General features: G+C 39.3%; 1 protein-coding gene across 1 annotated transcript in view; it reads right to left on the bottom strand.

The window, feature by feature from the left end:
• Positions 1–958: 958 nt before the first annotated feature.
• The window catches only part of LOC127928839 (uncharacterized), a 22455-nt gene continuing 8681 nt past the window's right edge, over positions 959–14732 (bottom strand). Inside the window, exons 7-8 of the mRNA XM_052516264.1 lie at positions 14061–14280; positions 959–1108 (exon numbers count right to left, since the gene is read on the bottom strand). Of these exons, the coding sequence (XP_052372224.1) occupies positions 14191–14280 (90 nt within the window). The 3' untranslated portion in view covers positions 959–1108; positions 14061–14190. The remainder of the gene's footprint in view (positions 1109–14060; positions 14281–14732) is intronic.

Consider the following 14732-nt stretch of genomic DNA (forward strand, 5'->3'; position numbering starts at 1 on the left):
TATGGGGAGAATAGACACCTAATCAATCAGTCAACTGGATGGGGAGAATAGACACCATATTAATCAATCAGTCAACTGTATGGGGAGAATAGACCCCATATTAATCAATCAGTCAACCCTATGGGGAGAATAGACACCATATTAATCAATCAGTCAACCCTATGGGGAGAATAGACACCATATTAATCAATCAGTCAACTATATGGGGAGAATAGACACCATATTAATCAATCAGTCAACCCTATGGGGAGAATAGACACCATATTAATCAATCAGTCAACTGTATGGGGAGAATAGACCCCATATTAATCAATCAGTCAACTGTAATGGGAGAATAGACACCATTAATTAATCAATCAGTCAACTGTGGGGAGAATAGACAGATCAATCAGTCAACTGTATTAATCAATCAAGTCAACTGTATGGGGAGAATAGACACCATATTAATCAATCAGTCAACCCTATGGGGAGAATAGACACCATATTAATCAATCAGTCAACTATATGGGGGAGAATAGACACCATATTAATCAATCAGTCAACCCTATGGGGAGAATAGACACCATATTAATCAATCAGTCAACTGTATGGGGAGAATAGACACCATATTAATCAATCAGTCAACCCTATGGGGAGAATAAACACCATATTAATCAATCAGTCAACCCTATGGGGAGAATAGACACCTAATCAATCAATCAATTGTATAGGGAGAATAGACACCTAATCAATCAGTCAACTGTATGGGGAGAATAGACACCATATTAATCAATCAGTTTGTCGGTCAGTCAAACATCCATGCTTTTATCCATCTATATTACAAGCATTCAGCTAAGAAATGTGTTTCACTGCTATAGAATTAACTGGAAATACTCAACAGTTCTCATAGTAGGAACCAAAAGGTTAAGTGAGGAAGACTTTAACTGCGACACGGTACCTGAGTGACGAAAGTCTGGATTAAGATGGTCGGGGCGGTCTGCATGTATGTTATGAATGTGGCATCCTGGGACGCGTAGAGGAGTTCTGTGCCGCTGATGCTGCCTAAGGTTGCCGAGGGAACACCGGTCACCAGGGAACCCAGCGCTGTCAAGGTGGATGCGCTGTTGATCTGACAGGAAGTAGAGGTGAAAACGACAACACGGATGAGTGTATGAAACAAACGAAGGAAGGTTCTGATCATCTGATCAAAAGGAAGAAAATGGTGAACGACGACAGAATAATGATTCAAGTACAGATTCTACAGATTCAGTACAGATTCAGATGATATTATCAAACAACAACAACAACCAGTACTAGGTGATTAACTAACTACCAACAACAACAACCAGTACTAGGTGATTAACTAACTACCAACAACAACAACCAGTACTAGGTGATTAACTAACTACCAGCAACAACCAGTACTAGGTGATTAACTAACTTCCAACAACAACAACCAGTACTAGGTGATTAACTAACTACCAACAACAACCAGTACTAGGTGATTAACTAACTACCAACAACAACAACCAGTACTAGGTGATTAACTAACTACCAACAACAACAACCAGTACTAGGTGATTAACTAACTACCAACAACAACCAGTACTAGGTGATTAACTAACTACCAACAACAACAACCAGTACAACAACAACAACCAGTACTAGGTGATTAACTAACTACCAACAACAACGAGTACTAGGTGATTAACTAACTACCAGCAACAACCAGTACTAGGTGATTAACTAACTACCAGCAACAACCAGTACTAGGTGATTAACTAACTACCAGCAACAACCAGTACTAGGTGATTAACTAACTACCAGCAACAACTAGTACTAGGTGATTAACTAACTTCCCAACAACAACCAGTACTAGGTGATTAACTAACTACCAGCAACAACCAGTACTAGGTGATTAACTAACTACCAACAACAACCAGTACTAGGTGATTAACTAACTACCAGCAACAACCAGTACTAGGTGATTAACTAACTTCCAACAGCAACAACCAGTACTAGGTGATTAACTAACTACCAGCAACAACCAGTACTAGGTGATTAACTAACTTCCAACAACAACAACCAGTACTAGGTGATTAACTAACTACCAGCAACAACCAGTACTAGGTGATTAACTAACTACCAACAACAACAACCAGTACTAGGTGATTAACTAACTACCAGCAACAACAACCAGTACTAGGTGATTAACTAACTACAACAACAACCAGTACTAGGTGATTAACTAACTACCAACAACAACAACCAGTACTAGGTGATTAACTAACTTCCAACAACAACAACCAGTACTAGGTGATTAACTAACTTCCAACAACAACAACCAGTACTAGGTGATTAACTAACTACCAACAACAACAACCAGTACTAGGTGATTAACTAACTACCAACAACAACAACCAGTACTAGGTGATTAACTAACTACCAACAACAACAACCAGTACTAGGTGATTAACTAACTACCAGCAACAACCAGTACTAGGTGATTAACTAACTTCCAACAACAACAACCAGTACTAGGTGATTAACTAACTTCCAACAACAACAACCAGTACTAGGTGATTAACTAACTACCAGCAACAACCAGTACTAGGTGATTAACTAACTACCAACAACAACAACCAGTACTAGGTGATTAACTAACTACCAACAACAACAACCAGTACAACAACAACAACCAGTACTAGGTGATTAACTAACTACCAACAACAACGAGTACTAGGTGATTAACTAACTACCAGCAACAACAACCAGTACTAGGTGATTAACTAACTACAGCAACAACCAGTACTAGGTGATTAACTAACTACCAGCAACAACTAGTACTAGGTGATTTAACTTCCAACAACAACAACCAGTACTAGGTGATTAACTAACTACCAGCAACAACCAGTACTAGGTGATTAACTAACTTCCAACAACAACAACCAGTACTAGGTGATTAACTAACTACCAGCAACAACCAGTACTAGGTGATTAACTAACTTCCAACAACAACAACCAGTACTAGGTGATTAACTAACTACCAGCAACAACCAGTACTAGGTGATTAACTAACTTACCAACAACAACAACCAGTACTAGGTGATTAACTAACTACCAGCAACAACCAGTACTAGGTGATTAACTAACTACCAACAACAACAACCAGTACTAGGTGATTAACTAACTACCAGCAACAACAACCAGTACTAGGTGATTAACTAACTACCACAACAACAACCAGTACTAGGTGATTAACTAACTACCAACAACAACAACCAGTACTAGGTGATTAACTAACTTCCAACAACAACAACCAGTACTAGGTGATTAACTAACTACCAACAAAAACAACCAGTACTAGGTGATTAACTAACTTCCAACAACAACAACCAGTACTAGGTGATTAACTAACTACCAACAACAACAACCAGTACTAGGTGATTAACTAACTACCAGCAACAACCAGTACTAGGTGATTAACTAACTACCAACAACAACCAGTACTAGGTGATTAACTAACTTCCAACAACAACAACCAGTACTAGGTGATTAACTAACTACCAGCAACAACCAGTACTAGGTGATTAACTAACTTCCAACAACAACAACCAGTACTAGGTGATTAACTAACTACCAGCAACAACCAGTACTAGGTGATTAACTAACTACCAACAACAACCAGTACTAGGTGATTAACTAACTACCAACAACAACAACCAGTACTAGGTGATTAACAAACTACCAACAACAACCAGTACTAGGTGATTAACTAACCACCAACAACAACAACCAGTACTAGGTGATTAACTAAACAGCAACAACCAGTACTAGGTGATTAACTAACTACCAGCAACAACCAGTACTAGGTGATTAACTAACTACCAACAACAACAACCAGTACTAGGTGATTAACTAACTACCAACAACAACAACCAGTACTAGGTGATTAACTAACTACCAGCAACAACCAGTACTAGGTGATTAACTAACTACCAGCAACCTCCAGTACTAGGTGATTAACTAACTACCAACAACAACAACCAGTACTAGGTGATTAACTAACTACCAGCAACAACTAGTACTAGGTGATTAACTAACTTCCAACAACAACAACCAGTACTAGGTGATTAACTAACTACCAGCAACAACCAGTACTAGGTGATTAACTAACTTCCAACAACAACAACCAGTACTAGGTGATTAACTAACTACCAGCAACAACAACCAGTACTAGGTGATTAACTAACTACCAACAACAACAACCAGTACTAGGTGATTAACTAACTACCAGCAACAACAACCAGTACTAGGTGATTAACTAACTACCACAACAACAACCAGTACTAGGTGATTAACTAACTACCAACAACAACAACCAGTACTAGGTGATTAACTAACTACCAACAACAACAACCAGTACTAGGTGATTAACTAACTACCAACAACAACAACCAGTACTAGGTGATTAACTAACTACCAGCAACAACAACCAGTACTAGGTGATTAACTAACTACCAGCAACAACAACCAGTACTAGGTGATTAACTAACTACCACAACAACAACCAGTACTAGGTGATTAACTAACTACCAGCAACAACAACCAGTACTAGGTGATTAACTAACTACCAGCAACAACAACCAGTACTAGGTGATTAACTAACTACCAAAAACAAGAACCAGTACTAGGTGATTAACTAACTACCAACAACAACCAGTACTAGGTGATTAACTAACTACCAACAACAACCAGTACTAGGTGATTAACTAACTACCAACAACAACCAGTACTAGGTGATTAACTAACTACCAACAACAACCAGTACTAGGTGATTAACTAACTACCAACAACAACCAGTACTAGGTGATTAACTAACTACCAACAACAACAACCAGTACTAGGTGATTAACTGACTACCACAACAACAACCAGTACTAGGTGATTAACTAACTACCAACAACAACAACCAGTACTAGGTGATTAACTAACTACCAACAACAACAACCAGTACTAGGTGATTAACTAACTACCAACAACAACAACCAGTACTAGGTGATTAACTAACTACCACAACAACAACCTGTACTAGGTGATTAACTAACTACTTACCAACAACAACCAGTACTAGGCGATTAACTAACTACTTACCAACAACAACCAGTACTATGTGATTAACTAACTACCACAACAACAACCTGTACTAGGTGATTAACTAACTACTTACCAACAACAACCAGTACTATGTGATTAACTAACTACCACAACAACAACCTGTACTAGGTGATTAACTAACTACTTACCAACAACAACCAGTACTATGTGATTAACTAACTACCACAACAACAACCAGTACTAGGTGATTAACTAACTACCAACAACAACCAGTACTATGTGATTAACTAACTACCACAACAACAACCTGTACTAGGTGATTAACTAACTACTTACCAACAACAACCAGTACTAGGTGATTAACTAACTACCAGCAACAACCAGTACTAGGTGATTAACTAACTACCAGCAGCAACCAGTACTAGGTGATTAACTACCACAACAACAACCAGTACTAGGTGATTAACTAACTACCAACAACAACAACCAGTACTAGGTGATAAACTAACTACCAGCAGCAACCAGTACTAGGTGATAAACTAACACAACAACAACCAGTACTAGGTGATTAACTACCACAACAACAACCAGTACTAGGTGATTAACTACCACAACAACAACCAGTACTAGGTGATTAACTACCACAACAACAACCAGTACTAGGTGATTAACTACCACAACAACAACCAGTACTAGGTGATTAACTACCACAACAACAACCAGTACTAGGTGATTAACTAACTACCACAACAACAACCAGTACTAGGTGATTAACTACCACAACAACAACCAGTACTAGGTGATTAACTAACTACCACAACAACAACCAGTACTAGGTGATTAACTACCACAACAACAACCAGTACTAGGTGATTAACTACCACAACAACAACCAGTACTAGGTGATTAACTACCACAACAACAACCAGTACTAGGTGATTAACTACCACAACAACAACCAGTACTAGGTGATTAACTAACAACCAGCAACAACAACCAGTACTAGGTGATTAACTAACCACAACAACAACCAGTACTAGGTGATTAACTACTACCAACAACAACCAGTACTAGGTGATTAACTACCACATCAACAACCAGTACTAGGTGATTAACTACCACAACAACAACCAGTACTAGGTGATTAACTACCACAACAACAACCAGTACTAGGTGATTAACTACCACAACAACAACCAGTACTAGGTGATTAACTACCACAACAACAACCAGTACTAGGTGATTAACTAACTACCAGCAGCAACCAGTACTAGGTGATTAACTACCACAACAACAACCAGTACTAGGTGATTAACTACCACAACAACAACCAGTACTAGGTGATTAACTACCACAACAACAACCAGTACTAGGTGATTAACTACCACAACAACAACCAGTACTAGGTGATTAACTACCACAACAACAACCAGTACTAGGTGATTAACTACCACAACAACAACCAGTACTAGGTGATTAACTACCACAACAACAACCAGTACTAGGTGATTAACTACCACAACAACAACCAGTACTAGGTGATTAACTACCACAACAACAACCAGTACTAGGTGATTAACTACCACAACAACAACCAGTACTAGGTGATTAACTACCACAACAACAACCAGTACTAGGTGATTAACTACCACAACAACAACCAGTACTAGGTGACTAACTACCACAACAACAACCAGTACTAGGTGATTAACTACCACAACAACAACCAGTACTAGGTGATTAACTACCACAACAACAACCAGTACTAGGTGATTAACTACCACAACAACAACCAGTACTAGGTGATTTAACTACCACAACAACAACCAGTACTAGGTGATTAACTACCACAACAACAACCAGTACTAGGTGATTAACTACCACAACAACAACCAGTACTAGGTGATTAACTACTACAACAACAACCAGTACTAGGTGATTTAACTACCACAACAACAACCAGTACTAGGTGATTAACTACCACAACAACAACCAGTACTAGGTGATTAACTACCACAACAACAACCAGTACTAGGTGATTAACTACCACAACAACAACCAGTACTAGGTGATTAACTACCACAACAACAACCAGTACTAGGTGATTAACTACCACAACAACAACCAGTACTAGGTGATTAACTACCACAACAACAACCAGTACTAGGTGATTAACTACCACAACAACAACCAGTACTAGGTGATTAACTACCACAACAACAACCAGTACTAGGTGATTAACTACCACAACAACAACCAGTACTAGGTGATTAACTACCACAACAACAACCAGTACTAGGTGATTAACTACCACAACAACAACCAGTACTAGGTGATTAACTACCACAACAACAACCAGTACTAGGTGATTAACTACCACAACAACAACCAGTACTAGGTGATTAACTACCACAACAACAACCAGTACTAGGTGATTAACTACCACAACAACAACCAGTACTAGGTGATTAACTACCACAACAACAACCAGTACTAGGTGATTAACTACCACAACAACAACCAGTACTAGGTGATTAACTACTACACAACAACAACCAGTACTAGGTGATTAATTACCACAACAACAACCAGTACTAGGTGATTAACTAACTACCAACAACAACCAGTACTAGGTGATTAACTACCACAACAACAACCAGTACTAGGTGATTAACTACCACAACAACAACCAGTACTAGGTGATTAACTACCACAACAACAACCAGTACTAGGTGATTAACTACCACAACAACAACCAGTACTAGGTGATTAACTACCACAACAACAACCAGTACTAGGTGATTAACTACCACAACAACAACCAGTACTAGGTGATTAACTACCACAACAACAACCAGTACTAGGTGATTAACTAACTACCAACAACAACAACCAGTACTAGGTGATTAACTACCACAACAACAACCAGTACTAGGTGATTAACTACCACAACAACAACCAGTACTAGGTGATTAACTACCACAACAACAACCAGTACTAGGTGATTAACTACCACAACAACAACCAGTACTAGGTGATTAACTACCACAACAACAACCAGTACTAGGTGATTAACTACCACAACAACAACCAGTACTAGGTGATTAACTACCACAACAACAACCAGTACTAGGTGATTAACTACCACAACAACAACCAGTACTAGGTGATTAACTACCACAACAACAACCAGTACTAGGTGATAAACTACCACAACAACAACCAGTACTAGGTGATTAACTACCACAACAACAACCAGTACTAGGTGATTAACTACCACAACAACAACCAGTACTACCAGTGATAAACTACCACAACAACAACCAGTACTAGGTGATTAACTAACTACCACAACAACAACCAGTACTAGGTGATTAACTACCACAACAACAACCAGTACTAGGTGATTAACTACCACAACAACAACCAGTACTAGGTGATTAACTACACAACAACAACCAGTACTAGGTGATTAACTACCACAACAACAACCAGTACTAGGTGATTAACTACCACAACAACAACCAGTACTAGGTGATTAACTAACTACCACAACAACAACCAGTACTAGGTGATTAACTACCACAACAACAACCAGTACTAGGTGATTAACTACCACAACAACAACCAGTACTAGGTGATTAACTACAACAACAACAACCAGTACTAGGTGATTAACTACCACAACAACAACCAGTACTAGGTGATTAACTACCACAACAACAACCAGTACTAGGTGATTAACTACCACAACAACAACCAGTACTAGGTGATTAACTACCACAACAACAACCAGTACTAGGGTGATTAACTACCACAACAACAACCAACCAGTACTAGGTGATTAACTACCACAACAACAACCAGTACTAGGTGATTAACTACCAACAACAACAACCAGTACTAGGTGATTAACTACCACAACAACAACCAGTACTAGGTGATTAACTACCACAACAACAACCAGTACTAGGTGATTAACTACCACAACAACAACCAGTACTAGGTGATTAACTACCACAACAACAACCAGTACTAGGTGATTAACTACCACAACAACAACCAGTACTAGGTGATTAACTACCACAACAACAACCAGTACTAGGTGATTAACTACCACAACAACAACAACCAGTACTAGGTGATTAACTACCACAACAACAACCAGTACTAGGTGATTAACTACCACAACAACAACCAGTACTAGGTGATTAACTACCACAACAACAACCAGTACTAGGTGATTAACTACCACAACAACAACCAGTACTAGGTGATTAACTACCACAACAACAACCAGTACTAGGTGATTAACTACCACAACAACAACCAGTACTAGGTGATTAACTACCACAACAACAACCAGTACTAGGTGATTAACTACCACAACAACAACCAGTACTAGGTGATTAACTACCACAACAACAACCAGTACTAGGTGATTAACTACCACAACAACAACCAGTACTAGGTGATTAACTACCACAACAACAACCAGTACTAGGTGATTAACTACCACAACAACAACCAGTACTAGGTGATTAACTACCACAACAACAACCAGTACTAGGTGATTAACTACCATTAACCACCACAACAACAACCAGTACTAGGTGATTAACTACCACAACAACAACCAGTACTAGGTGATTAACTACCACAACAACAACCAGTACTAGGTGATTAACTACCACAACAACAACCAGTACTAGGTGATTAACTACCACAACAACAACCAGTACTAGGTGATTAACTACCACAACAACAACCAGTACTAGGTGATTAACTACCACAACAACAACCAGTACTAGGTGATTAACTACCACAACAACAACCAGTACTAGGTGATTAACTACCACAACAACAACCAGTACTAGGTGATTAACTACCACAACAACAACCAGTACTAGGTGATTAACTACCACAACAACAACCAGTACTAGGTGATTAACTACCACAACAACAACCAGTACTAGGTGATTAACTACCACAACAACAACCAGTACTAGGTGATTAACTACCACAACAACAACCAGTACTAGGTGATTAACTACCACAACAACAACCAGTACTAGGTGATTAACTACCACAACAACAACCAGTACTAGGTGATTAACTACCACAACAACAACCAGTACTAGGTGATTAACTACCACAACAACAACCAGTACTAGGTGATTAACTACCACAACAACAACCAGTACTAGGTGATTAACTACCACAACAACAACCAGTACTAGGTGATTAACTACCACAACAACAACCAGTACTAGGTGATTAACTACCACAACAACAACCAGTACTAGGTGATTAACTACCACAACAACAACCAGTACTAGGTGATTAACTACCACAACAACAACCAGTACTAGGTGATTAACTACCACAACAACAACCAGTACTAGGTGATTAACTACCACAACAACAACCAGTACTAGGTGATTAACTACCACAACAACAACCAGTACTAGGTGATTAACTAACTACAACAACAACAACCAGTACTAGGTGATTAACTACCACAACAACAACCAGTACTAGGTGATTAACTACCACAACAACAACCAGTACTAGGTGATTAACTACCACAACAACAACCAGTACTAGGTGATTAACTACCACAACAACAACCAGTACTAGGTGATTAACTACCACAACAACAACCAGTACTAGGTGATTAACTACCACAACAACAACCAGTACTAGGTGATTAACTACCACAACAACAACCAGTACTAGGTGATTAACTACCACAACAACAACCAGTACTAGGTGATTAACTACCACAACAACAACCAGTACTAGGTGATTAACTAAACTACCAACAACAACAACCAGTACTAGGTGATTAACTACACAACAACAACCAGTACTAGGTGATTAACTACAGTACTAGGTGACAACAACAACCAGTACTAGGTGATAACTACCACAACAACAACCAGTACTAGGTGATTAACTAACTACCACAACAACAACCAGTACTAGGTGATTAACTACCACAACAACAACCAGTACTAGGTGATTAACTACCACAACAACAACCAGTACTAGGTGATTAACTACAACAACAACAACCAGTACTAGGTGATTAACTACTAACAACAACAACCAGTACTAGGTGATTAACTACCACAACAACAACCAGTACTAGGTGATTAACTAACTACCACAACAACAACCAGTACTAGGTGATAAACTACCACAACAACAACCAGTACTAGGTGATTAACTAACTACCAACAACAACAACCAGTACTAGGTGACTAACTACCACAACAACAACCAGTACTAGGTGATTAACTACCACAACAACAACCAGTACTAGGTGATTAACTACAACAACAACAACCAGTACTAGGTGATTAACTACCAACAACAACCAGTACTAGGTGATTAACTACCACAACAACAACCAGTACTAGGTGATTAACTACCACAACAACAACCAGTACTAGGTGATTAACTACCACAACAACAACCAGTACTAGGTGATTAACTACCAACAACAACAACCAGTACTAGGTGATTAACTACCACAACAACAACCAGTACTAGGTGATTAACTACCACAACAACAACCAGTACTAGGTGATTAACTAACCACAACAACAACCAGTACTAGGTGATTAACTACCAACAACAACAACCAGTACTAGGTGATTAACTACCACAACAACAACCAGTACTAGGTGATTAACTACCACAACAACAACCAGTACTAGGTGATTAACTACCACAACAACAACCAGTACTAGGTGATTAACTACCACAACAACAACCAGTACTAGGTGATTAACTACCACAACAACAACCAGTACTAGGTGATTAACTACCACAACAACAACCAGTACTAGGTGATAACTACTACAACAACAACCAGTACTAGGTGATTAACTACCACAACAACAACCAGTACTAGGTGATTAACTACCACAACAACAACCAGTACTAGGTGATTAACTACCACAACAACAACCAGTACTAGGTGATTAACTACCACAACAACAACCAGTACTAGGTGATTAACTACCACAACAACAACCAGTACTAGGTGATTAACTACCACAACAACAACCAGTACTAGGTGATTAACTACCACAACAACAACCAGGTGTACTAGGTGATTAACTAACACAACAACAACCAGTACTAGGTGATTAACTACCACAACAACAACCAGTACTAGGTGATTAACTACCACAACAACAACCAGTACTAGGTGATTAACTACCACAACAACAACCAGTACTAGGTGATTAACTACCACAACAACAACCAGTACTAGGTGATTAACTACCACAACAACAACCAGTACTAGGTGATTAACTACCACAACAACAACCAGTACTAGGTGATTAACTACCACAACAACAACCAGTACTAGGTGATTAATTACCACAACAACAACCAGTACTAGGTGATTAACTACCACAACAACAACCAGTACTAGGTGATTAACTACCACAACAACAACCAGTATCAGGTGATTAACTACCACAACAACAACCAGTACTAGGTGATTAACTACCACAACAACAACCAGTACTAGGTGATTAACTACCACAACAACAACCAGTACTAGGTGATTAACTACCACAACAACAACCAGTACTAGGTGATTGTACCACAACAACAACCAGTACTAGGTGATTAACTACCACAACAACAACCAGTACTAGGTGATTAACTAACTACCACAACAACAACCAGTACTAGGTGATTAACTACCACAACAACAACCAGTACTAGGTGATTAACTACCACAACAGTACTAGGTGAACAACCAGTACTAGGTGATTAACTACCAACAACAACAACCAGTACTAGGTGATTAACTACCACAACAACAACCAGTACTAGGTGATGTAACTACCACAACAACAACCAGTACTAGGTGATTAACTACCACAACAACAACCAGTACTAGGTGATTAACTACCACAACAACAACCAGTACTAGGTGATAAACTACCACAACAACAACCAGTACTAGGTGATTAACTACCACAACAACAACCAGTACTAGGTGATTAACTACCACAACAACAACCAGTACTAGGTGATTAACTACCACAACAACAACCAGTACTAGGTGATTAACTACCACAACAACAACCAGTACTAGGTGATTAACTACCACAACAACAACCAGTACTAGGTGATTAACTAACTATTACAACAACAACCAGTACTAGGTGATTAAACTACCACAACAACAACCAGTACTAGGTGATTAACTACCACAACAACAACCAGTACTAGGTGACTAACTACAACAACAACAACCAGTACTAGGTGATTAACTACAACAACAACAACCAGTACTAGGTGACTAACTACAACAACAACAACCAGTACTAGGTGATTAACTAACTACCACAACAACAACCAGTACTAGGTGATAAACTACCACAACAACAACCAGTACTAGGTGATTAACTAACTACCAACAACAACAACCAGTACTAGGTGACTAACTACAACAACAACAACCAGTACTAGGTGATTAACTACAACAACAACAACCAGTACTAGGTGACTAACTACAAGAAACAACAACAACCAGTACTAGGTGATTAACTACCACAACAACAACAACCAGTACTAGGTGATTAACTACCACAACAACAACCAGTACTAGGTGATTAACTACCCAGTTGACAACAACAACCAGTACTAGGTGATTAACTACCACAACAACAACCAGTACTAGGTGATTAACTACACAACAACAACCAGTACTAGGTGATTAACTACCACAACAACAACCAGTACTAGGTGATTAACTACCACAACAACAACCAGTACTAGGTGATTAACTACCACAACAACAACCAGTACTAGGTGATTAACTACCACAACAACAACCAGTACTAGGTGATTAACTACCACAACAACAACCAGTACTAGGTGATTAACTACCACAACAACAACCAGTACTAGGTGATAAACTAGGTTACCTTCACGGCTCCTGACAGCATCAGTGATTGGATGATGGCCATGGCCTGGCCCTGGTTCCAGCCAATCACAGTGCTCAGAATGCTGAAGGAAGCCCACAGAACGCTGGCGGGTGCCATGGTGATCTGACCCTCAGATAGACCTGTAGTTGACTCTGCCGAGGGCAGCGATGGTGTTGCTGTTTATGTTGTCTCCCATGTTAGCTGCTAGAGCTGCAGACACCTGCAGAGAACACACAGCGAGGGTTAATATTACAGTTCGTGTGTCTGTGTCTGTGTCTGTGTGTGTCTGTGTGTTTGTCTGTGTGTGTGTCTGTGTCTGTGTCTGTGTGTCTGTGGAAATGAATGTATGTGTGTGATAGTGTGGGTGTGTGTTTGAAGAGTGTGTGTGTGGGTGTATATGCATGTGTGTGTGTCTGAGGGTGTGAATGCGTGTGTGTGTGTATGTGTGTGTGTATGCGTGTGTGTATGTGTCTGTGTGTGTGAATGAGTGTGTGTGTGTATGTGTGTGTGTATGCCTGTGTGTATGTGTCTGTGTGTGTGTGTGTATCTGTCCATGTGAGAGTGTGGTGTGTGTGTGTGTGTATATGCGTGTGTGTGTGTCTGTGTGTGTGAATGCGTGTGTGTGTGTATGTGTGTGTGTATGCGTGTGTGTATGTGTCTGTGTGTGTGTGA

The sequence above is a fragment of the Oncorhynchus keta genome, unplaced genomic scaffold (assembly GCF_023373465.1).
Source record: "Oncorhynchus keta strain PuntledgeMale-10-30-2019 unplaced genomic scaffold, Oket_V2 Un_scaffold_4275_pilon_pilon, whole genome shotgun sequence".
NCBI classification, from domain to species: Eukaryota; Metazoa; Chordata; class Actinopteri; order Salmoniformes; family Salmonidae; genus Oncorhynchus; species Oncorhynchus keta.